This window comes from Syngnathus acus, chromosome 2 (genome assembly GCF_901709675.1).
Source record: "Syngnathus acus chromosome 2, fSynAcu1.2, whole genome shotgun sequence".
NCBI classification, from domain to species: domain Eukaryota; kingdom Metazoa; phylum Chordata; class Actinopteri; order Syngnathiformes; family Syngnathidae; genus Syngnathus; species Syngnathus acus.
Window position 1 is genome coordinate 2,076,873 of NC_051088.1, and position 27,066 is coordinate 2,103,938.

The 27,066-nt window shown below is 45.2% G+C and overlaps 1 protein-coding gene and 1 pseudogene across 4 annotated transcripts in view; one reads left to right on the plus strand and one right to left on the minus strand.

Moving 5' to 3' along the window:
- LOC119119492 (dynein regulatory complex subunit 7-like) overlaps positions 1-27,066 on the plus strand; it is a 78,410-nt gene that overhangs the window by 44,683 nt on the left and 6,661 nt on the right. For 3 of the 4 annotated variants that reach the window (XM_037245919.1, XM_037245915.1, XM_037245917.1), the window contains exons 10-12: positions 403-531; positions 676-805; positions 17,347-17,466. In XM_037245919.1, coding sequence (XP_037101814.1) covers positions 403-531; positions 676-749 — 203 coding nt within the window. In that variant the 3' untranslated portion in view covers positions 750-805; positions 17,347-17,466. Of the gene's footprint in view, positions 1-402; positions 532-675; positions 806-17,346; positions 17,467-27,066 lie in introns of those variants that run through there. The other variant, XM_037245916.1, reaches the window with a different exon arrangement.
- Positions 8,750-10,726, minus strand: LOC119119489 (annotated as a pseudogene).

Sequence of the window (27,066 nt, forward strand, 5' to 3'; positions counted from 1 at the left end):
GACCGAGCATGGATATCAACAAGGAAATAAAACACAAAACAGATTGATTGACAAGTTAACTGACAAATGTTGCCACTGTTCACAATGATTGCTTAAGGTTTTTCTGGTCCCACAGAGTGCATGGTTTATTTATATTAATATCTTGTAAGACGACATATTTAACAGTCTGTCAGTGGTATGTGGGGAGAAATTTGAGAAATAGTACAAAATAAAGTCTGAATAAGATCGTCTCTAATACCTTAAAGGAAAATTGAGTCTGTCATCCTGCCAAACGTTGAAGTTATACTGTGAGTTGCTTTTTGGGTGCAGGCCTGTTTTGTTTTTATTTTCATGTGATAATGGTCAATCATGGCGTGCCACAGTGAAGTGCCATTATGTTGTAATATTTTGTGTTGTGTTCAGACTTGGAGACTCGTTGGCCAGGAGGCAAAAAGTTGACTCGCTACAAAAAAGCAGAACTGGAGAGGTTTGCACCCTACCTGCGAATGGATGGTCTAGTGACGCGACTGAACATCTACAAGGACATGGACTGTGAGCATACACGCAAAGTGCACATGTGATGATGATGCTATCATGTTTGTGTCTAATGCATGTGTGTGTGTGTGTGTGTGTGTGTGTGTGTGTGTGTGTGTGTGTGTGTGTGTGTGTGTGTGTGTGTGTGTGTGTGTGTTGCAGGTACAGAGGGTGGTGACAGTGAAGGAGTGGTACAAGGACAGAAACGACCACCTGAAGGAGCGAGTGTTAGATAAATTGACAGGCATCACCACTGAGCGCTTCACCCCGGGGCGACACTTTCACCTTTTGTGTAAGTTCTTACATCTCACATGCACGCAGGCACAAAGGCCTGCATGCACACACACAATGATGTCACATGGCGATCATGTGATCTTTTACCACTGTGCGACTTCAAGCAGTGACAGACAAGTTTATTCATGTATTTTAGAAGCAAGGCACCCAATTATTACTACAGTAGCATTTTTATAATAATGGTAATTAAATTTCATTAAATAGTTGCCCTCTCGTCAAATAGTTGGGCATGACAGCAAACAAAACTAACAGTGGAGAACAGTATTCCGATGACTCGTTTTGAGCATCAGGTGGCCATTATTGTCAGCACTCCTGAGTGGTTTTCATCCTACTTAGCAGTCTGAATCTTTTGTGTTATCCTTGGTTGCTCTTTGCCCCACTGTTGTATGGTGGGTTCAAATTTGACCCCTGCTGTTTTTAAAGTATTTGCTGCCTTCGGTTGGGAATTGTTTGAATTTATACGATTTTGGTTCGGATTTTATTCGATTCCGCTTCCTAACAATTCTCAAATACGATACTTAAAGAAAAAAAAAAAAGAGTTATTTTTTGACAAATTGTATGAACTTCTCTGTTAAATAAATTCATAAACGTTTTACACTGTGAAGTGTTTGTGAACTGTTTGTAAACTTAAAGCTATTTTAACCAGTATTTTTATGTTTATATTTCTAATATTATTATTCACAATCTAAACAAGATCTTAGCAATGTCACAGGAACATGTTTAGATTTCCAATGATTTATAGATAGATATCCGATTTTACACGTAGTAGTGTCTGATGGCATAGTGCTGAATTGTAGAAGTATCTTTATTCCTTAGCATCACAGGTTCTGTTTTGTTTTGTTTTGTTTTCAAACCAACTTAGAAGGGAATGCAGTGTTTCAGAGTAAGGCAAGGCAAAGCACGTTTATTTGTATAGCACATTTCAGCAACAAAGCTATTCAAAGTGCTTCACACAAAACATGAAACGCACCAAAGAAAAGAAAACATTAAAAGCATCAGGGCACAGTGAAAAAAAACATAAAAAAACAATTGATTAAAATTAAAATCAGTTAAGATCCAAATAAAACAGGAACGGAGTTACAGTGCAGTTTAAATTAAAATAAAATCAGCAATAGGCAGCAGCAAACAGAAAAGTCTTCAGCTCTGACTTAAAAACATTGAGAGTTGCAGCAGACCTGCATGTCTCTGGGAGTTTTTTTCCAGATATTTGGAGGATAGAAGCTGAACGCTGCTTCTTCCTGTTTACTTCTGACTCTGAGAACAGAGAGCAGACCTGTGCCAGACGATCTGAGAGGTCTGGATGGTTCATAAGGGATCAGCAGGTCAGAAATATACATAGGCCCTAGACCAGGGGTGGGCAAACTTTTTGACTTGCGGGCCGAATTGGGTTCTAAATTTTGACCGGGGGGGCCAAACCAGGAGCAGATGGATGTAGTGTTTGTGTGAAGCAATATAAACGACATGTAAAGGTCATTGCATAAAAGGTTTTGGTCTTTAGTAGGTAGTAAAGCATAGATATTCAAAAAAAGCTTTTTGAAAACAAATGCATTTATTAACAGCATTAAAAAAATATTTCACCAAAAAACTGCTATCAGTGATTCTCATTAAATAGGACAATGTTTTTATGAATAACAGTTTCCATCACTTCAGGTCAGATTTAAGAAAAATGTTCATCTTATGAGGCGAAATCACATCAAACGGCAAACATTCTGATCAAATACATCATCTTGAAGAGTCAGTGAAAGAATACATCTAAATAAAGTAATAAAGAAATCAAAACGGCAACAAGGTGACAGATATCTGAAAATTAGAGCAGAGCTTTAACTCTCAAACACCTGGTGACAGAGGTGAGGAAATGGGAAACACTTCCTTAAAGTCGGCCTTAAGAACATTAAAAGTTAAGATTAGTCGCAAACATGCATCAATGGTGCATCAATGTCCTTGAGCATCCTGCATTGTTTGAAAATGAGAATGGTCGCTAGTTTCAATCCCTGCTATTTGTACAAAATATATTCAAAATGCATTTTTTTTTACAACAAACTTGATAAACTCCCTTTCATTTCAAAGTCAAAGTCAAAGTCAGCTTTATTGTCAATCCCTTCATATGTCAAGACACACAAAGAAACCGAAATTCCGTTTCCTCTATCCCACGGTGACGAGACATACAAGTAGACGACACAAAATAAAAACAAGAAGGCACAAACAATAAATAATAAATAAAAAATAAAAAATAAATAAAATGAGCGATGAATAAATAATAAACCAATAACCCAATAAATAAGAGGAGCAAAACTGAGCCAGTGTGCATACAGCAGACAGTAAGCATAGCGCAAAGAACAGGACGCTACGCAGAAAGGGGGAGCGAGTTCAGGATCCTAACAGCCTGGAGTATGAAGCTGTTGGAGAGTCTGGTGGTGCGGGAGCGCAGGCTCCTGTACCGCCTCCCAGAGGGCAGAAGATCAAACAAATCATTTTCAGTGAGAACAGTGTTGTTGGTCTCACTTGTTTTGCTAGTGCATCATAGTCTGGAGTAAAATCTGTTGTGGCAATTCTTAGGATAGAGCCGAGGTGTTGGTCCGTTAACCTAGATCTGTGACGGGTTGATGTTGATGTTCGTCACGTCGCATATGTCGAGCGAAATTGTACACTCTTTTTTTAAACACTCGGCACTCAGTGTCCGCCTTTCTTTTCCTTAAGCCACTCATTTTAATGGAAGGATTCCAGGGGAAGGTTTGTGGGTGGCTTTAGCGTAAAGCTGTATCTGAAAGCTCAGCGCGCGAATTACAACAATGCTGACATCACAGCCCACAATTCGGCACTGATAGAAATAGAGCACAGAGTGCAGCGTGTCTGTACTACTGAGTACATGCACCGAGCTTTCTGACACGGCTTCCGGTAATAAATGCGCGGGCGGTTCCCCATCTACTGGGGAAACACAGTCATTGCAGGGAAAATGACCAAAAAAAATGTTTAATAATACAATTTGTTCAGGGTTGGCAGGCCGGATTAAACGGCCCCGTGGGCCGGATGTGGCCCGTGGGCCATAGTTTGCCCATGTCTGCTCTAGACCAGCAGTCTCCAACCACCGGGCACCGGTCACTTGGTACCGAGCCGCCAAGCCGCACAGGAAAAAAAAAAAATTATATTTTTTTATCCACGGTCAAGACGCTCGTCCCGGTCACGTGACATGTTTCCCCAGTCAAGCCCGCAAAGCTAGCAAAAATGAGTAAGAATTTATTTTGAAAAATCTAAAAAAATTAGCGATTCTCTCCCAATTACATCCGTCGGTTCAGGTCAAGACGCTCGTCTCGGTCACGTGACATGTCACCTCAGTCGAGCCCGCGAAGCAAGTAAAAATGAGCAAGACAGAGATGTTTGGAAAGCTTCTTTGGAAAGGCGAAAAAGCCCAATGAGGAGACGGAAGAAGAGTGGGCCATAGTTTGCCCATGTCTGCTCTAGACCAGCAGTCTCCAACCACCGGGCACCGGTCACTTGGTACCGAGCCGCCAAGCCGCACAGGAAAAAAAAAAAAAGTATTTTTTTTTATCCACGATCAATTAATTCAGGTCAAGACGCTCGTCCCGGTCACGTGACATGTTTCCCCAGTCAAGCCCGCAAAGCTAGCAAAAATGAGTAAGAATTTATTTTGAAAGATCTAAAAAAATTTGCGATTCTCTCCCAATTACATCCGTCGGTTCAGGTCAAGACGCTCGTCTCGGTCACGTGACATGTCACCTCAGTCGAGCCCGCGAAGCAAGTAAAAATGAGCAAGACAGAGATGTTTGGAAAGCTTCTTTGGAAAGGCGAAAAAGCCCAATGAGGAGACGGAAGAAGAAGAGACTACGACTTCTAAGAAAAGGAAAGCTGCATTTAAAAGAAAATTTCTGGAGTCCTACTTAAAATATGGATTCATCGCCACAGGTGACTCTGACGCGCCAAGCCCACTCTGCATAATATGTGGCGACAGGCTAGCTAAGGCAACGAAGCCTTCAAAACTGCTTCAGCACATGGATACCAAGCATCCTGCATTTAAAGACAAACCTTAACCACTTCGGGTGTCATTGTCTCCGATTACGCCTAGATGGGACCTGCTCGTTTCTGAGAAACTTTATACTTGTTTTTATGCCAGTCGTATCATTTTATTTCATGGTATTTATATATTTATTATAAATGTATTATTTATTTATCTAAATACATTATTTATTTATGTAAAGGCCGGTCCGCGAAAATATTTCTGACACGTAACCGGTCCGTGGCGCAAAAAAGGTTGGGGACCACTGCCCTAGACCATTCAGAGCGTTATAAACCAGTTAAAGTATTTTAAAGTTAATTCTTTGGCAAACAGAAAGCCAGTGTAAGGACCTCAAAACTGGAGTGATATGATCTATTTTTTTGGTTTTAGTGAGAACTCGAGCGGCAGCATTTTGAATCAGCTGCAGCTGTCTGATTGACTTTTTAGAAAGGCCTGTAAAAACCCCGTTACAATAGTCAAGTCTACTGAAAACAAAAGCATGGACAAGCTTTTCCAAATCTTGCTGAGACATAAGGCCTTTAATCCATGATATGTTCATCAGAGTTATAGTAGGCTGACTTTGTAATGGTTTTGATGTCCATCCATCCATCCATCCATCCATCCATCTATCTTCTTCCGCTTATCCGGGGTCGGGTCGCAGGGGCAGCAGCTTTAGGAGGGACTCCCAGACTTCCCTCTCCCCAGCCACTTCATCCAGCTAATCCCGGGGGATCCCAAGGCGTTCCCAGGCCTGCTGAGAGACATAGTCTCTCCAGCGCGTCCTGGGTCGTCCCCGGGGTCTCCTACCGGTGGGACATGCCCGGAACACCTCCCCAGGGAGGCGTCCAGGAGGCATCCTGATGAGATGCCCGAGCCACCTCATCTAGCTCCTCTCAACGTGGAGGAGTAGCGACTCTACTCCGAGTTTCTCCCGGATGATCATTTCGGCCGCTTGTATCCAGGATCTCGTTCTTTCGGTCACGACCCATAGATCGTGACCTTAGGTGAGGGTAGGAGCGTAAATCGACCGGTAAATTGAGAGCTTTGCCTTTTGGCTCAGCTCTCTCTTTACCACGACGGACCGGTACATTACTGCCAATGCTGCACCGATCCGCCTGTTGATCTCGCGCTCCATCCTCCCCTCACTCGTGAACAAGACCCCAAGATACTTGAACTCCTCCACTTGGGGCAGGATCTCATCCCCGATCCAGAGAGGGCATTCCACCCTTTTCCGACCGAGGACCATGGACTCGGATTTGGAGGTGCTGATCCTCATCCCGACCGCTTCACACTCGGCTGCGAACCACTCCAGTGAGAGCTGGAGATCACGGCCTGAAGAAGCCAACAGCACCACGTCGTCTGCAGAAAGCAGAGACGCGATGCTGAGGTCCCCAAACCGGACCCCCTCAACGCCTCGGCTGCGCCTAAAAATTCTGTCCATAAAAATTATGAACAGAATCGGTGACAAAGGGAAGCCTTGGCGGAGTCCAACCCTCACTGGGAACGAATCCGACTTATTGCCGGAAATGCGGACCAAACTCTGGCATCAATGATACAGGGACCGAACCACCCTTATCAGTTGGCTCGGCTCCTTGTACTCCCAAAGCACCCTCCACAGAACCTCCCGAGGGACACGGTCGAACGCCTTCTCCAAGTCCACAAAACACATATGGACTGGTTGGGCGAACTCCCATGCACCCTCGAGGATCCTGCCGAGGGTCTAGAACTGGTCCACTGTTCCACGGCCAGGACGAAAGCCACACTGCTCCTCCTGAATCCGAGGTTCGACCTCCCGACGGACCCTCCTCTCCAGCACCCCTGAATAGACCTTACCAGGGAGGCTGAGGAGTGTGATTCCCTTGTAATTGGAACACACCCTCCGGTCCCCCTTCTTAAAGAGGGGAACCACCACCCCAGTCTGCCAATCCAGAGGCACTGTCCCCGATGTCCACGCAATGTTGTAGAGGCGTGTCAGCCATGACAGCCCGACAACATCCAGAGCCTTTAAGCCGGGCAGATCTTATCCACCCCCGGGGCCTTGCCACCGAGGAGATTTTTAACTACCTCAGTGACTAGGACCCCAGAGATTGGAGAGTCCGCCTCAGAGTCTCCAGGCGCTGCTTCCACAATGGAGGGCATGTAGGTGGAATTGAGGAGGTCTTCGAAGTATTCTCCCCACCGACTCACGACGTCCCGAGTCGAGGTCAGCAGCACGCCATCCCCACTGTAAACAGTGTTGACGTTGCACTGCTTCCCCCTCCTGAGACACCGGATGGTGGACCAGAATTTCCTCGAAGCCGTCCTGAAGTCATTCTCCATGGCCTCGCCAAACTCCTCCCACGCCCGAGTTTTTGCCTCAGCAACCGCCGAAGCCGCGTTCCGCTTGGCCATCCGGTACCTGTCAGCTGCCACCGGAGTACCGCAGGCCAAAACGGCCCGATTGGACTCCTTCTTCAGCTTGACGGCATCCCTTACCACCGCTGTCCACCAGCGGATTCGGGGATTTCCGCCACGACAGGCACCAGCGACCGTACGGCCACAGCTCCGGTCGGCCGCCTCAACAATGGAGGCGCGGAACATGATCCACTCTGACTCAATGTCCCCCGCCTCCATGGGACGTGGGAAAAGCCGGAGGTGGGAGTTGAAGCTCTTCCTGACAGGGGTTTCTGCCAGACGTTCCCAGCAGACCCTCACAGAGCGTTTGGGTCTGCCAGGTCGGACCGGCATCTTGCCCCACCATCGGAACCAACCCACCACCAGGTGGTGATCAGTTGACAGCTCCGCCCCTCTCCAAAACATGCGGCCGCAAATCCGATGACACGACTACAAAGTCGATCATCGAACTGCGGCCTAGGGTGTCCTGGTGCCAAGTGCACACATGGACACCCTTATGTTTGAACATGGTGTTCATTATAGAAAATCCGTGTCGAGCACAGAAGTCCAATAATAGAACACCGCTCGGGTTCAGCTCGGGGGGGCCGTTCCTCCCAATCACGCCCTTCCAGGTCTCACTGTCATTGCCCACGTGAGCATTGAAGTCACCCAGTAGAACAATGGAGTCCCCAGAAGGAGCACTCTCCAGCACTTCCTCCAGGGACCCCAAGAAGGGTGGGTACTCTGAGCCGCTGTTTGGTGCATAGACACAAACAACAGTCAGGACCTGTCCCCCCACCCGAAGGCGGAGAGAGGCTACCCTCTCGTTCACCGGGGTGAACCCCAATGTGCAGGCGCCCAGCCGGGGGGCAATAAGTATACCCACACCTGCTCGACGCCTCTCACCGTGGGCAACTCCAGAGTGGAAGAGAGTCCAGCCCCTCTCGAGAGGGCTAGTACCGGAATTCAAACTGTGTGTGGAGGCAAGTGGGTCCGTCTCTGGATGGGTGGTGATGGGAAAATGACTCCTCAGGACACAGGCATCTTAGTTAGAAAAATATTTTATTCCTGCTCATACTGATGTCTCCTCGTGACTTTGCGTTCGCACGCCTCTGTCTGCGCGAGCATCCTTCCTCGAGTCTCTCCCTTCTGCCCCGCGACCCTCTCTTTTTTGGGTCCGGCTTGAATATCCAAATTAACTGCTCGCAAATGCCTGTGTGGGCTCTGTTCCCCTTAAGGCGAATGGTCACAATGGTTACTCTTTCTGTAACACTTAACAGATTTTTGTTGGTGGTGTGCCTCGAGATTTTTACCAATGAAAAGGTGTGCCGTGAATGAAAAAAGGTTGGGAAATACCGTAATAATGAACCTTTTCATATCGACCCAAATTAGTTTTGCTTATCAAGTATGGAACAAGAAAAGCTTAATTTTGTTCAATATATAACTAAATATTGCACACATGCAAAATTGAATTTCAAATAAAAAACATCCATTTCTTAATCAAAATTTAAATAAAAACCATGTGCAGCCTTCTGAGTGAAACTTCAACAGTAACATTCTCCCAAAGGCTAATAATATATTCAAAAATAAAATAACAATAATAAACTAACAAATAACATTCCTCTGTCAAAGTGCAGACATTCAAGTCCATACCTTGGAGTAGCAAGAAAAAGTGCATAAAGAAAACCTTATTTATAGGTCAGTTTGCTACACACTGATCTACTCCGATGTGTCCAAGCCAGATACCTGGCATCTCTTCTTAGAGATGTTAGTTCATCAATGTCTGGGCTCAGGCTCAGAGCTGAGGAAATCCTCAGGATTGGACAAAGTTTCTCATCAGTCAGACGTCTCCTCTGAGATGTTTTGGTCATCTTCATTGAAGAGAATAGTTGCTCACATACAGTAGATAGTAAGTGCTGCCAAACATGGAGAGCATCGGAGCAGCTTGAGTGCAGAGGTGAGGCATCGTGTCAGGGATGAAATGTGGAAACTGTGCGGCGCCCACAGCATCATACTTGGACTTAAGTGTGTCACTACACTGGAGTTCAATCAGCTCAATTTGGAGGTTGGTTGGTGCGTTTTCCACGTCAACTGCAAACAAATTACTGAGCAGTTCAAACCAACATTTTTGGCCATCAAAGTCAGCAAATCGCCGAGTAAACTCATCACCAAGTATGCGGAGTTTTTGAGCAAACTCTTGACTGGGGAACGCGGTGGTAGAAATCTGCATTTTCAGGGTTTGGCAGCAGGAAAAATGTCCCAGGTTTCCTTGCAGCATCTGATTCTTTCACAGGCACAGTTTGGTTCTGAAAGCCTTCACTGCAGCGTACATGTCTGTGATGATAAGCCCTCGACCCTGAAGCTGCAGGTTCAGCGCATTGAGATAGCTCGTGATGTCCCACAGAAAGGCTAGCTCACACTGAAACTTTTCATTCCGGAACTCTGCTGTGTCTTTCCCTTTGCTTTCCACAAACTGACATATTTCATCAAGCAGCTCAAAACATCTGTTTAGTACTTTTCCATGGCTTAACCACCTCACCTCTGTGTGATACGGCACGTCTGCGTGTTCTGCACCACACTCCTCCAAAAAGGACTTGAACTGGCGGTGACTGAGACCTTTCGCTCTGATGAAATTTACTACTCGTGTTACTGTGTTCATAACATGTTCAATCTTTAGGGCTTTGCCACACACTGATTATTGATGTATAATGCAGTGGTAAACAGTTACGTAGCTCACCTGCACAGTTCTCTTCCCGCATCATCTCCCGCACTCTGGCCACCAGTCCACTCTTTCGACCCCACATCGCTGGCGCACCGTCTGTCGTTAATCTCACGAGTTTATCCATGGCAGCTTCATTTCATTTACACATTTGTAAACTTCTTCAAAGATTTCCTTTCCTGTGGTTGTTCCATGCATTGATTTTAATCCCAAAAGTTCCTCAGTAACACACAGATTTGAGTCCACTCCACAGATGAAGACTGACAGCTGTGCGGTATCAGATGTGTCTCTGCTCTCATCCACAGCAAGGGAGAATGCAACAAAATCTTTTGCCTTTTCCGTCAACTGGTCATATAGTAGATTGGTGGCAAGATCACATGTGCGAGCAGCTACTGTATTTCTGCTCAGGCTAACATTTAAAAATGCTTGCTTTTTTTCTGGGCACACGAGGTCATCATGCACTTTTTCACGAACTCTCCCTCGTTGAAGGACCGGGCTGATTTTGCGATCTCTGTCGCCACAATAAAACTAGCCTTTATAGCAGCTTCTGTTTGTGATGTGGCTTTTTTGAACATTGTTTGTTGTGAAACCAAGCTTCTTTTCATTACCTCTACTTTCTGGAGCCTTTGAGTCATGTCAAGGTCCTTGTACTTGTCATGATGTTTCGTTTCATAATGTCGTCGAATGTTATACTCCATTATAGCCACATTGACTCCGCATACAAGACAAAGAGGTTTGTCTTTTACACATGTAAACAGATATTCTGCTTCCCACCTGTCCAGAAAGTTCCTGTTTTCTGCCTTTCTTTTCGCCATTTTTGAGGGTAATCCAAGAACGGTATCGGTATTAGCATAAGGTCTCAATGACAATGGTCAACAGAGGAGAGGGTGTTTGCGCTAAAACACTAGCAGAGCATTCTGGGATTTGTAGTTTTATTGGTGCGTGCGCTATATACTGGCGGGCCAGCTCTAATGGTCATTTGGTATTGCTTCATGGGCCAAAAATAATTACCAGAGTTTGACACCTGTGATCTAGACAAAGAAGGACACAGAGACAAACGTATGTCAGCCACAATCTCAATAGGACATACTCCAGCGTGACTGGCCCCCTGAGGCTTCTCCTCGGGCGATGACGGGGACAGGAGGGACAAATGGTGTAAAGTGCTATTGGCCACTCAAGGCCCCTCCATGCCAACCACGTGGGCCCCTGAAACAAACAAACCACGCACAAAACTGAACACCATATGTGCTCCAACATCACTTCCAAAACATCTAATCAATAAGTAATAAGTATTCTATCCTAAATCCCCAGCAGCATTCATACAGTTTTAGTGTTTGAGACACGAGAGGCGAGCAGGACGACCAAATGCGACACACTGAGTCTTTATTGATGTTTGGGGAAAGGGGAAGTGGAGATCGGGTGCGACGTGGTCCAGGGATGAGAATTTTCCGCGGATCAGCGAATTTCCGTGTTTTTTTCCGTCGAAAGTATCATTTTCGTGAATCGCGTAAATCCGTTGAGAATTTGTTTTCTATATATGGGGGGGAGGGGTTATGGAAGCGGCCGGGCAACGTTAGCCTCGGCGACTCGCGGCATCTTTTGGTACATCTCAAGGCTAAATTAGTTAAGCTGTGAGTACGGAAATCGGCTTGCCTCTGTAAACTTAACTCACTGGCAACAATGATGCGACAACATCCGCCTTATTTTCGGCAGCATTTTGGCGCTACTTTCGTCACATCATTTCCAGTTGTTAACTTAACTCACGCGGGGAACTAGTGTTTTTATACCGCCACAATGTGAATTTGCGATTGGGTTTTCATCACTTGTAGACGAGTTATTTAGTTACATAGATCTAGGGCAGGGGTGGGCAAACTAATCCGGCCCGCCAACCCTGAAATAATTGTATTATTAAACTTTTTTTTTGGTCATTTTGCCTGCAATGACTGCGTTTCCCCAGTAGATGGGGAACCGCTCGCCTGCGCATTTACTACCGGAAGCCGTGTCAGAAAGCTCGGTGCACACTCACAAGTGCGTGTACGTACGTACTCAGTAGTACGGACATGGCGCACTCGCGCTCTATTTGTATCAGTCCCGAATTTAGAGCGTGGGCTGTGACGACAGCATTCTTGTAATTCGCTCGCTGAGCTTTCAGATACAGTTTTACGCTAAAGCCACCCACAAACCTTCCCCTGGAATCCTTCCATTAAAATGAGTGGCCCGAAGAAAAGAAGTGAGTGCCGAATGTTAAAAGAGTGGCCAATTTGGCTCGACGTACGCGACGTGACGTTCAGCCACATCAACCCGTCACAGATCGAGGTAAACGGATCTCTCCTAAGAATTGCCACAACAAATTTTACTCCAGACTATGACGCACTAGCAAAAAAGGGAGACCAACAACACTGTTCCCACTGAAAATGAAGGGGAGGCTCTCAAGTTTGTTGTAAAAAAATGCATTTTGAATATGATTTGTACACATAGCAGGGATTGAAACTAGCGACCATTCTCATTTTCAAACAATGCAGGATGCTCAAGGACATTGATGCACCACCTGTTTGCGACTAATCTTAACCTGTAAAGTTCTTAAGGCTTACTTTAAGGAAGTGTTTCCCGTTTCCTCACCTCTGTTACCAGGTGTTTGTGAGTTAAAACTCTGCTCTGATGTTCAGATACCCCTCACCGTGTTGCCGTTTTGATTACTTTATTTGGATGTATGCTTTCACCGATTCTTCAAGATGATATATTTGGTCAGAATGTTTGCTGTTTGATGTGATCTCATAAGATAAACATTTTTCATTAATCTGACCTGCAGGCACTGAAGTGATGGAGACTGTTATTCATAATAATAGTGTCGTATTTTATGAGAATCACTGATAGCAGTTTTTTAGTGATTTTTTTTTTTAATGCTGTTAATAAATGCATTTGTTTTCAAAAAACTTGTTTGGAATATCCATGCTTTACTACCTACTAAAGGCCAAAATCTTTTATGCAATGACCTTTACAGGTCGCTTATATTACTTCACACAAACACTACGTCCATCTGCTCCTGGTTCGGCCCTCCGGTCCAAATTTAGAACCCAGTTCGGCCCGCGAGTCAAAAAGTTTGCCCACCCCTGATCTAGGGCCTACTCAGCAAAGGTTTTCGCCAGCATGAGGATCGTGCTAGGGAAATAGACAAGCCGAACGGGATCAAGAACTAGTTGGATTGTGTTCATTATGTCTCCAGTACTAATAGCCTTTTTGTTTTCTTTTGTTCAGACAAATTATGTAGGTCTTACCTTAAAACCTTTTTCCGACAGTTTCGGCGGCAATTTCCGCCTTCGTCAGGGAGTGTCACACTCCTCTGTCAGAAATCTTGCGAGGAGCACCTGGTTGTGGTCGGTTCATGGTGAAATTATGCTATTTCCGCTTCCAGATTATGGCCCCAACAGTGCTCACTGGAACGTTCAGAAGTTTAGAAGTCCTTCTGTAAAATGCCATCATTATGGTTTGCAACAATAAGGTTGCGAAGGTCCTGAGAGAGAGCTTTACTTTTACCCATCATGAGATGTTTCTTGTGTGATACCAGAGACACCTATCGAAAGGCCATCGGTTGGGACTGAATTAGCTGGTATTACCGTATTGGCCCAAATATAATATGACCCTGATTATAAGACGACGCCCTCTTTTTCAAGACTCAAGTTTGAAAAAAGACTTTTTGAACACCAATTTAAATTTTTATACAGAAAATAATTACAGTACATCTGAAACAAATGATTATAACAATATATTCGAGAGAAAAAGCATGTTATTTTGCCTCATTCAAATCATGTAAAAAATGTCGATCACATCTTAATATCTGAACATTTAAATATGTAAACTAAAGTGCAATCACATTTGTAAATGAATGGCTTCTGGTTTTTGAAATGTAAATAAACCAATCTACAAACCGGATTCGGTTGAAGTTGGGAAATTGTGTAAAATGTAAATAAAAACAATATACAATGATTTAAAAATCCTTCTCAACCCATATTCAATTGAATACACTACAAAGACAAGATATTTAATGTTCAAATTGATAAACGTAATTGTTTTTTGACAAATAATAATTAACTTGGAATTTCATGGCTGCAACACGTCCAGTTGAAGTTGGGAAAGGTGGCAAGAAATACTGAGAAAGCTGAGAAAAGCTCATCAAACACCTATTTGGAACATCCCACATGTGATCAGGCTAATTGGGAACAGGTGGGTACCATGATTGAGTATAAAAGGAGCCTCCCCAAACATGCTCAGTCATTCACAAGCAAGGATGGGGCGAGGTTCACCACTTTGTCCACAACTGTGTGAGAAAATAGTTAAACAGTAAGAACAACATTTCTCAAAGCAAAATTGCAAGGAATTTAGGGATTTCAACATGTACGGTCCATAATATCATCAAAAGGTTCAGAGAATCTGGTGAAATCACTGCACGTAAGCGCCACGGCCGGAAACCAAGACTGAATGACCGTGACCTTCGATCCCTCAGACGGCACTGCCTTAAAAACCGACATAAGTGTGTAAAGGATATCACCAAATGGGCTCAGGAAAACTTCAGAAAACCACTGTCAGTAAATACAGTTCGTCACTACATCCGTAAGTGCGGGTTAAAACTCTACCATGCAAAGCAAAAACCGTTTATGAACAACATCCAGAAACGCCACCGGGTTCTCTGGGCCCGAGCTCATGTAAAATGGACTGATGCACAATGGAAAAGTGTTTTGTGGTCTGATGAGTCCACTTTTCAAATTGTTTTTGGAAACACTGGACGTCGTGTCCTCCGGGCCAAAGAGGAAGCGGACCATTCGGACTGTTATCAACGCAAAGTTCAAAAGCCAGCATCTGTGATGGTATGGGGGTACATTAGTTCCCATGGCATGGGTGACTTACATTTCTGTGAAGGCAACATAAATGCTGAAAAGTACATACAAATTTTGGAGCAACATATGCTGCCATCCAAGCGACGTCTTTTTCATGGACACCGCTGCTTATTTCAGCAAGATAATGCCAAGCCACATTCTGCACGTGTTACAACAGCGTGGCTTCGAAGTAAAAGTGTCCATGTTCTCCCCTGGCCCGCTTGCAGTCCACGCCTGTCTCCCATTGAAAATGTGTGGCGCATTATGAAGCGTAAAATACGACAGGGAAGACCCCGGACTGTTGAACAACGGAAGTGGTTCATCAAGCAAGAATGGGAAAGAATTCCACATGAGAAGCTAAGAGAATTAGTCTCCTCTCTTCCAAAACGTTTATTGAGTGTTATTAAAAGGAAAGGTGATGTAACGAAGTGGTAAACATGCCCTTTCCCAACTTCTACTGCACGTGTTGCAGCCATGAGATTCTAAGTTAATTATTATTTGAAAAATAAAATAAAGTGTATGAGTTTGAGCATTAAATATGTTGTCTTTGTAGTGTATTCAATTGAATTTAGGTTGAAAAGGATTTTCAAATCATTGTATTTTGTTTTTATTTACATTTTACACAATTTCCCAACTTCAACCGAATCCGGTTTGTACTGTGATAAAACAACAAAATTGCAGTAACTGCATTAACCATCAAAGTGAAGTCTAACTAACTGTAGTCTTGAAACAAATCTGAATAAGGACAAACATTGCAATAAAATAATGCAAACTGGTTTAAACTTGAGAGCAGCTGAGATCTGTCATGTCAGAACATTACTCCTCACAAACATCCTCTGCCTCGCTGTGCTCAGTGTCACTGTCCACGTACGCGCACACCCTCCTGTCGAACTCTTGAAAGCGGCCGCTCTGAGGACCACAGAAAGCTTTTCTCTGATTGTGACCATTTTTTAGGCGATCTTTTTGAGCTCTCCATCTCCGTACATTACACTCTGTGACACCATATTTCACAGCTGCTCTGGAATTGTTTGAAGACTCTGCCCCATTTATCACCATCATCTTGAAGTTTGCATCATAACTTCTCAGCTGCCGGTTAACGTGGCCGATCGATCTTCAACCCACTTTTCTCCAGACTGTCGCTACGTTTCTCCATTTTCTGTTATCTCTTCTCTCATTTTCTTCTCTTTTCTTTCTTACCGCTATTTTTTATTTTTCTTCTTCGTGCTACCGCTATTTTTAGTTTTCTTCTTCGTGACAGGGGTTCGCTTTGGCCTGGGGAGTTAAGTTCAGCATTCGCTTTAAAGATATCTGGCGCCATCTAGTGTTGTGAATGGGTATAATGTCTAGACCCCGAATGTAAGACGACCCCCACTTTTTCAGTCTCATTTCAATGCAAAAAATACCGTCTTATATTCGGGCCAATACGGTAATTTGTGCATTATTATTAAGGTGCAGGATTACTTTCTATTTATACTTTGAGATTTCAGCTGGTGTCTTGGCTTTCTGTGCCTTTTTGTTCCTCCCTTTAGTCATGTGTTCAGTAACATTTCCCTGTGCCATTTCACATTATTACACTTAATTCTTGGACATCTATGGTTTGTGTGTGTGGGTTGCATGAGTTGTTACCGACATCTGGTGAAAATTTTATGTCAATGCCACCTTTAGAAATAAACTTACTGAGAAAAAATTTATTTACTGAGAAAAATGGTGAGTTTGGTAATAAAGCAAAATATCAATGAAGAATGGGTTATGGGCAGCGGTGGAGAACTGGGTAGCACATCCGCCTCACAGTTAGGAGGGTGCGGGTTCGATTCCACCTCCGGCCCTCCCTGTGTGGAGTTTGCATGTGTGGGTTTTCTCCGGGCACTCCGGTTTCCTCCCACATCCCAAAAACATGCTTGGTAGGCCGATTGAGCACTCCAAATTGTCCCTCGGTGTGAGTGCGAGTGCGAATGGTTGTTTGTCTCTGTGTGCCCTGCGATTGGCTGGCAACCGGTTCAGGGTGTCCCCCGCCTACTGCCTGATGACGGCTGGGATAGGCTCCAGCACACCGCGACCCCCGTGGGGACTAAGCGGTACAGACAATGGTTGGATGGATGAATGGGTTATTGTTTGAAAACAAAGTAGTGAAACTTGAGAACAATCTTGGAAAATAATTACTGTTGTAAAATGGAGACAAATGACATGGACCATGTGACGTTTTCATTTCAGTGTATGCTGCGGGCCACACAAAAACAACATGGTTGTAATTTGGAGACCCCTGATAAATCCCAGGGCCTGATTTAAACAATGCAAACTTTTTTTTTGACCATGCCCACTTTAAGAATCAGAATCAGGTGTCGTTTGGAACTGGAATCACAATGAGGGCCCAGAATCCAAAACGGAATCATTCTTTAAACAATGCTCAAGCGTAGTCTAAAAGTGTGAAAGGATTTTTAAAAAAAAGTAAAAAGTCTCTTCATGCTCTCCCCAGTCTGCCTCTCTTCTTTCTCCACAATTGTTTGTTCATTTTCTTTTAAATACATTCAATTGGCAAAGGTTTTAATTACTAACTTTATTTTCAGTTCACAAATTCACGTCAGCTCAAACAGATGGCAATGAGCATGACATGGAATTTAGTGGTGCTCGTGTGGATGGCCTAGTACGGCGTGTGGACACACCAGGGGAAATGACAGAGAGCTTCGAGGGCCGTGAGGACTTCCTCTACTACAGACAAGTCATCTTCGATAGCAATGTACAGTTGCCAAAGGAAACAGCGCCAGAAGAGCGACCTTTGCTGGTAAATCACTTCTGAGAGCAAATATATACAGTAGACAGTAATATGTCTTTTCTATTTAGAGCACCCGCCGTCATCAGATTGTCAGTCTGAGTGAGTTGGTTGGCTGGTCAAGCAACTGTTAGAGAGTTAATGACTGGGTGAATGGAGGACTCAGGCACATTTGGGCATCAAGGCAGTCCATCCATCCATACACCCATACACCCATCCACCCATCCATCCATCCATCCATCCATCCACTCAATCCATCTGTGCGTCCGTTTATCCATCAATTTTCCAACGCTTATCCTGAGTCAGGTCGTGGGGGCTGGAGCTTTTCCAAAGAAGCCTCGATTCCCCTCTCTCCAGCCACTTCAACCAACTCATCCCTGAGGATCCCAAGGCATTCCCAAGCCAGCCAAGAGGAAGTCTCTCCAGGGTGTCCTGGGTCGACCCCGGGACCTCCCACCAAGGGACATGCCTGGAACACCTCACCAGGGAGGCGTCCAGGAGGCATCTTAATCAGATGTCTGAACCACTTCTTCTGGCTCCTCTCAACACAGAGGAGCAAAGGCTTGACTCCGACTCCCTTGCAGAGGACAGAGCTTCTATAGGGTCCGGCAAAATGATCTGACACATTTGTAGGTTTAATAAAATGCAAATAAATTAAAGAAACAACTTTTTTTTTATTTTCAAAAAGTACATATAATGCCGTTTTGTTTTGTTTCGTTTCATCATATGTACTTTTTGAAAATAAAAAAAAAACTTTTTTATTCATTTAATTTATTTGCATTTTATTAAACCTACAAATGTGTCAGATCATTTTGCCGGACCCTGTATAAAGGAGAGCCCCGACACCCAGCAGAGGAAACTCATTTTGGCTGCTTGAATCCAGGATCTTGTTCATTCGGTCACGACCCATAGCTCATGACCATAGGTGTGGGTAGTTACATAGATCGACCACTAAGTTGAGGGTTTCGCCTTTCGGCTTAGCTCCTTCACCACGACAGACGGGACAGAGTCTGCATCACAGCAGACGCTGCACTGATCCAGCTGTCGATGTCCCGCTCCATCCTACCCTCACTTGAGAACAAGACCTCAAGGTGCTTGAACTCCACTAATTCTTATCCCCGACCCAGGAAGGGCATTCGACCCTCTCTTTTCCGACTGAGGACCATGGTCTCAGATTTGTAGGTGCTTCACATTCGGCTGGCAACAGCTCCAGTGAGATCTGGAGATCACGATTTGAAGAAGCCATTAGTACCACATCAGAGGCGATATTGAGGTCACCAAACTGGACACCCTCAAGGCCTCGGCTTGCGCCTGGAAATTCTGTCCCAACAGAAACGAATCCAACTTACTGCCAACAACGCGGACCAAACTTTGGCATCGTAATACAGGGACTGAACCACTCTGATCAGTAGGTTCGATACCCCGTACTCTCAAAGCACCCATCACAGAGTTCCCCAAGGGACATGGTCGAACGTCTTCTCCAAATCCACAAAGCACATTCACCTCAGTGACTTCAAACCCAGAGATGAGAGTTCGCCTCATATTCTACAGGCTCTGCTTCCTCTGTGGAGTTGAGGAGGTCCTCTCCTGGACTGTCAACAAAGTGGTAGTCTTGAAAGCACAACAGTGACTCCACTTCCTGAGAGTGCTCAGGAAAAACCATATTGAGAAGCAGCTGCTGGCGACCCACTGAACATCCACCACGAGCGTCCTAGCGTACTGCATCACGGTGTGATGTGTACCCTGGTGGGCGCGTTCCTCCACGGGTTGGCGGAATACATCAATAATAGTAATAATGGATTTTATTTAGATTGCACTTTGAAAGCAGATATCAAACTGCTACAGAACACAGGACAGGTAAAATTAAATCAATAAAAAAAAGTAATAACACTGATAAGATATCATTAAAAACTAGCAAGAGTATGCTTTCTGGAATAAATAGGTTTTTAGACCTTTCTTAAAAGCTTCCACCGTCTGTGGGGCCCTAAGATGGCCTAGGAGGGCGTTCCATAGACGGGAAGCAGCGGGTTCGAAGGCCTGGTCCCCCATGGTCTTGAGTCGTGTCCTGGGCGGGAGCAGACAGTGCTGTTGGCCTGACTGGGTTCTGCCAGAGGTGTGTGGTGTGATGAGGTTAGTGGGGCCATCACCGTGGAGACAGTGGTGGGTGTGCAGGAGAATCTTGTATACTATACCGAGGTGAACGGGGAGCCAGTGGAGGATGTGAAGGATGGGGATGATGTGCTTGTGTTTCCACACCCTCATCAGGACCCCGGCAGCGCTATTTTGGACATACTGGAGCTTTTGAATACTCTTGCCAGGGATTCCGATGAAGAGTCCATTACGGTAGTCCAACCTGAAGGAGACAAAGGCATGGACAAGCTTCTCTGCAGCCGGGAGAGAGAGTAAAGAGCGAAGTTTGGAAATGTTACGGAGGTGTCAAAATGAAGTTTTGTAAATGTGGTTGACTTGATTGTCAAAAGAGAGGTGGGGGTCAAACAACACAAAGGTTGGTAACAGAGGAAGAGAGAGGAATGCTGTGACCAGGGGTTGGCAACCCAAAATGTTCAAATAGCCATATTGGCCCAAAAAAAAACCATACCTGTCTGGAGCCGCAAAAAACTAAAAGCCCTTTATAAGGCAACATAGACTGTCAATACATAAGCTGTATGCATGCCAACTATTAAAATAATTACGGAGGCTACAAATACAAAATGAACATTCACGATTAAATATTTATTTTCCCTGCAGTGCATCCTGGAGAGAATTACGCACCACGTGACTACTCTGGTAGTTTAATGAATGAATCCTTCATGTACTCACCATCGGCGAATGGTTTTCCGAACTTTATTATCTCCCGGGCTGCAACAAAACCTGCAGCAGTAGTAGAGTTTGGAGATGCAATCCACTTCTTGAAACCGTTTTTTCGGTCCTCAAATTGCACCTCTCCTTTCAGTTCCAACTGGCTGATCGGCAGCAAATTTAGCATGCTTTAGCTGAAAATGTTGCTCCAAATTGCTCTTCTTGTGATATGACAACTTCTCATTGCAAATCAAACATGCAGGCAATCCTTCGGCATTGGCAATGAAAGCAAATGGTTCAGTCCAGTCTTTCTTAAACCCTCTGTTCTCATCAGCAATCTTTCTCTGTTTGACTTTTGAATCCATGGCCCATCACTCTCTCACACCCCTGTTTGTTAACAACTCGCCTGTGCTGTGTCGCAGGCTATGACGCAATTTGGCTATTTGACGCCATTCTGAAATTCTGCATTTTGATATATTTACAAGTACATAAATTTTTACAGCATAAGAATGTTTGTGTCATGATAAACATCTAAAAACCATATTTTAAAAAAACCAACAACAACTTTTTCCATTTTCACGCATTTTTGCAAAAGCTCCAGGGAGCCGCTAGGGGGGGACTAAAGAGCCGCATGCGGCTCTGGAGGCGCGGGTTGCCGACCCCTGGCTGTGACCAAAGAATAAAATAGAAGTAATGGGTGAGGAGTAGAGTTGGTGAGAAGTACCGATTTGAATTACTTCTCTTTTTGAGCCATTCACTGCAGGAAGTTCTGTCTCACCCATGCCTTTATCTCCTCCAGGCAGGAATTGCGACGGGAGAGAGTGTCAGAGGGGGCGCGGATGGGGTGAACTTGAGGTACAGCTGCGTGTCGTCCGAGATAAAGGCTCTGCTTAATGGGAAAAAGAGAGCCTTTGGTTTGGGGGATGTGGTAGAGCTGCGTAGAATCCAGAAGGACCTCCGGCTGAAGATCAGGCAGGGGAAGGAGAACAACGGGAGGAGGCTGGGAAAGCAGATGGGGCTTAACAACGCCAGGGATGTCTGGAGGGGTCTGCAGTCCATCTCGGGCCATGGTAAAGGGGCTGATTGGAAACCAGCTGATGGGGACAAGGACTGGGCGGATGAACTCAATCTGTTGTTCAACAGATTTGATTCCGCCTCCCCCCTGCCCCTTTGCCTCGCTCTCCACCCCATTCTGCCACCTTCGACACTCCAGCCCCCCCGCCAGCTCACCAACCCCCTCTCACCCCCTCCGGGGTCACTCTTCTGTCTCCACTCCATCACCCCGGTCTTCCAACGTCCCCCTCTCCTTTACAGATCTTCAGGTGAGGAGTCACCTCAGAAAGATCAAGGCAGGGAACCCCGGGCCCAGACGACATCTGGCCGAGACGGCACAGGGACTGTGCGGACCAGCTGAGTGGTGTGGTCAGGTACTCTGTTCAACCTGAGCCTGAGCCTGACTCCCAGGACTGTGGAAGACCTCCTGCGTGGTCCCCGTACCGAAGGTGCCGCGCCCCAAGGAGCCTAACCACTTCAGGCCTATTGCCTTGACTTCCCACCTGATGAAGACTATGGAGAGGATCATTCTGGGTCACCTGCGTTCACTAGTGGGAGCACAGCTGGACCCCCTGCAGTTTGCTTACCGGCCTGGTGTTGGGGTGGACGATGCAGTGATTTATTTACTGCACAGAACACTGCTTCACCTGGAGGACAACAGGAGCACTGGAAGGATCATGTTCTTCGATTTCTCCAGCGCTTTTAACACCATCCAGCCGTCATTGCTTAGGGTGAAGATGGAGACACTGCTCACTGCCACATCTAGAAGTTCTCCGACGACGCGGCCATTGTTGGATATGTCTCGGAGGGGAACGATCTGGAATATAGGACGGTCATCAAGGACTTTGTCAGCTGGTGTGAGCTCAACCAGCTTCAGCTGAACACCAGCAAGACGAAGGAGTTGATTGTGAGCTTCGGGAGGACAGCACCCATCTTCACTCCGGTGAACATCCAGGGATCGGACATTGAGGTAGTGGAGAACTACAAATTCCTGGGTGTTCGCCTTAACAACAAACTGGACTGGACTGATCACACCCACGCCCTGTACAAAAAGGGCCAGAGTCGCCTCCACCTGCTGAGGAGACTGAGGTCCTTCGGTGTGTGCAGGGCTCTCCTCCGGACCTTCTATGACTCTGTGGTGGCCTCAGCCATCCTCTACGCTGTGGTCTGCTAGGGTGGGGGCAGTACTGACCGGGACAGGGGGAGACTGAATAAGATGGTCAGAAGAGCGAGCTCTGTCCTGGGCTGTCCCCTGGACTCCATTGAGGTTGTGGGTGAGAGGAGGACGTTGATTAAGCTTAAATCCATCATGGACAACACCTCTCACCCCCTCCATGAGATTGTGCGGTCCCTGAGCAGCTCCTTTAGCGGCAGACCTTTGCACCCTCGGTGTAGGAAGGAACGATTCCGCAGATCCTTCATTCCCTCTGCTGTCAGACTTTACAACATGCATGCCACCTGATAAAATGAATGTGTTTCGTCTCTGCTAGCAGCACTTGTGTTTGTCCTTGTCTGTTATTTACCCTTTTTTGTAATTCTGGCACTTGTTTTATTCTTGTTCTCGTATTATTCTTGCACTCATATGCGCTGCTGCGACAAGTGAATTTCCCCGCTGTGGGATGAATAAAGTTCTATCATCATCATCATCATCATTGCAATGGAAGTTGATTCAATACATGCTGACACATGAAGCATGTAGATGGTGAAGAGGATGGGGCCGAGCACAAAGCCCTGGGGGACCCCACTGGTGGTGTGGGGGTGAGGTATAGCATCCTCCAGGACCACATGCTCGGCCCGGTCAGTGAAGTCGGAGTGAAACCAGTGAAGGGCAGTGTGGGAGAGGCCAATGTGGTGCTGGAGGCGGTGTAAGAGGATGTGGTCAATGGTGTCGAATGCAGCATTGAGGTCCAGAAGAATCTAGAGGTCATAAGAAGGTTGTTGGTCACTCTGATTAGGGCTGTTTCTGTGCTGTGGGAGGGGTGGAAACCGGATTCAAAAAAATTTGTAGAGACTACTGGATTTTAGGTGGTAATGCAACTGGGAGGAAACACATTTTTTTGATGAATGAGCAGTTGGAACTTGGTCTGTAATTGGATAGTGGGACTTGATCTAGAGTAGTAGGTTTTTTTAGAAGTTGTTTGATGATGGCTGTTTTTAGTGAAGACGGAACATAGGCAGATTGAAGGGAGAGATTGTTTATTTTTGTTTTCAGGCATCTTATTGATTAGTGGTATGTTTTGAATAAGGTTGAGGGCAGTGGATCAAGAGAACAGGTGGATAGTTTTTAATTGCGGATTCAACAAGGCCAAGGCCACCTCTCTTCCCCTTCACGGATCGTACGACTGCGCCATCGACCTTCTGCCTGGCACTTCCCCTCCGAAGGCTCGACTCTACTCGCTGTCCAGAACAGGGTGCAAGGTCATGGGGGAATACATCCACTACCCTTCCTCTCGTCGGCGTTCGAGAGTCTCCAAGGAGAAAACAACTCCAGCCGAATCGGCCACTACAGGTTAATTAAAGGCCATATCATAGAAATGTGTCTTTAAACGTGTCTTAAATGTTTCTACTGAGGTAGCAGTTCTAATATCCATTGGTAGGGCATTCCAAAGCTCTGGAGCCCGAATAGAAAATGCTCTAGACCAGGGGTTCTTAACCTTCGAATGATTCCAGACCCCCAATGGATTGTCCAATATGGTACCATACCCCCTTCACTTGACTGTTGAAATAATTATTAACCCTAACCCTAACCCTAAAAAGAAGAGCAAGAAAGAAGAGCTTTTGACCTCATATTTACTTGCCTTATTATTCCTTCTGTGTTAATATTTTCCTCAGGGGAGGATGGGTGTGTTGTGGTGTAGTGAGTGTGATGCAGGACAAAATAACTGCTGTGGTGTGGGAGTGAGGCGTGAATATGAATGTTGTGGGTGAGGGGGCGGACGGCTTTTTGACGCTACAGCGATGTTGTGGTCAGTTATGCTGCTTGGGGTCCCGCCAGAGCTCAGCTGATGGCCACAACACCCACTGCCTGTGCTGTCAGTGCTGCCAACTCTACAGATTAATCGTTAGGTCTGCAGATTTTTACGTTCAGTTGAGATTGTCAGATTTTAACTACTTACAAGCATAACGACAGTGAACAAGAACATAAGCATAACTAAAAAAAAAAAACCTGTGAACAATAATAGGTACAAAATAGAAGAAAATACCGAGAGATACTAAAAAAATACCTGATTACGAGAGATCGAGTCCCATACCCCCAGCATTTGGGTCCCATACCCCCAAGGGGTATGGATACCCCCGGTTAAGAACCCCTGCTCTAGACCCTGCAGACATTTTCTTGGCCTTCGGTGTCGCTAAAAGACTAGCGTTTTGCGAACGAAGGTTATGAGACGGAACATAAGGAACAACTAGGTCGACGAGATATGAAGGCGCTAAGCCATGCAGTGATTTATAGGTTAATAGAAGAACCTTGAAGTCACATCTTAAATGGACCAATTATCAACATCTCAGTTTTATCTGGGTTAAGACGAAGGAAGTTGAGAGACATCCATTGCTTGATCTCCGCAAGGCATGCCTCAAGATTACAACAATCCCGCGGATGTCATCGATAACGGCATATATAATTGGGTGTCATCCGCGTAGCATTGAAAACTAATATTATATTTACGTATTATGTCCCCAAGCGGAATCATATAAATATTAAATAGAATTGGTCCGAGTACCGATCCCTGTGGGACACCACACGTAACATTATAGAGCTCAGAGGACGTATTGCCATGGACCACTCCTGTCTGATAGATAGGAATGGAACCAGCCTAGTGCTGACCCTGAAATACCAACACAACTTTTAAGACGCCCTAATAAAATATCGAAGTCTACAGTGTCGAAGGCAGCCCTAAGATCGAGTAGTAACAATACAGATGAAGTGTTTGAATCCATAGCTATGAGGAGATCGTTAGTCACTTTAGCAAGTGCTGTCTCAGTGGAATGATTAGCTCTAAAACCAGACTGAAAAGAGTCATATCGATTATTGGCGACCATGTAATCAATAAGCTGCTGCGCTACTACTTTTTCAAGAAGTTTTGCTATGAATGGGAGGTTTGAAACTGGCCTATAATTACTGAGACAGTCCGGGTCAAGATTTGGTCGCTTAAGTAACGGTTTAATGATAGCGGTTTTAAAGGCTGTTGGCACTATACCAGAGGAGACAGACAGATTGATTATATTTAAGACGGACGGTCCTAAAATTTGAAATAATTCTTTAAGTAGTTTGGCTGGAAGAGGGTCGAGTAAACATGTTGTTTGTTTAGCCGCACTAACCAATTGTGGAAGCCTTTCAAGGGACACGCTTTTAAAATTTGAGAGGGTTATTACATGATCATCAGCCCTGGTAAACGGCGGTCTCGACTGAGCGATTGGAATGGTGTTCTTGATCTCGTCCCTAATGGATTCAATCTTTTGAGCAAAAAAATTCATGAACTCGTCAGCTGAGTGGAAGGAACTATCGGGGGTCGGCTGGCGTAGTGTCAGCTTTGCCACTGTATCAAATAGGTGTTTAGGATTGTTTTTATTGAGATTAATAACTTGCGAAAAATACCGAGTTTTTGCTAAGATAAGCGCATCTTTATATTTCAGGAGGCTGTCCTGCCATGCCTGATGGAAAACCTCAAGTTTGGTTAAACGCCATCTGCGCTCATGCTTTCTACATAATTGCTTAAGCGTACGTGTTTCATCTGTGAACCACGGAGTAGGCAATCTACGGCGAGTTTTCAGATGTAGCGGCACCACAGAGTCGATGGCATTTAACAATGTCGCATTGAATTGATTTGTAAGATTATCAATAGAGCCGATGCGGGAAATATGGCGGTTGCCGGCGACAGTAACTCAGATAGCGCAGTTGCAGTCATGGAGTTAAAATTACGGCTCCTATAATTCTGATTGCTCTCTTGTCTTTGACAAGGAACTAAAATTTCAAATTTTATTAAGTAATGATCAGACAGAACATTAGTGTATGGCAGTACTGCTATATTTGAGGTTGCAAGTCCTCGGGATAATACCAGATCTAAGGTATTTCCATTCTTATGCGTTGCTGCCTGTACGGCTTGCGTGAAACCAAACGTATCAGTTAAAGTCTGAAACGCCGAAGTAAGTGGCTCTGACGGTAAATTCATGTGGATGTTGAAATCGCCCATGATAATTATATTATCCGCATTGGTCACTAGATCAGCCACGAATTCTGAAAATTCATCCAGGAAGCCAGAGTAAGCCCCGGGTGGACGGTAAATAACAGCAAGATAAAATGACGGTAAAGCGGTGGATCGGACAGTGAGAACTTCAAATGTTTTAAATACGTTGATCGAACGAGGCCTAAATCTAAGCTCGGAATTTGAGATGAGGGCGACACCCCCACCCTTTTTTCGAGGACGCGCCACATGCGAGCTCACAAAATTTGGAGGCGAGGCCTCGTTAAGCGGCAGCAGTTCATTAGGTTTTAACCAGGTCTCGCAAAGACCAAAAACGTTTAGATTATGTTCCGTGATGAGGTCATTAACGAGAACTGCTTTCGTATGAAGCGATCTAATATTCATAAAACCGAGTTTAAGTGTAATCGGTCGATCAGGGTGCGTATCTATCGAAGGATTTTTAAACGAGATGCGAGTAAGATTGT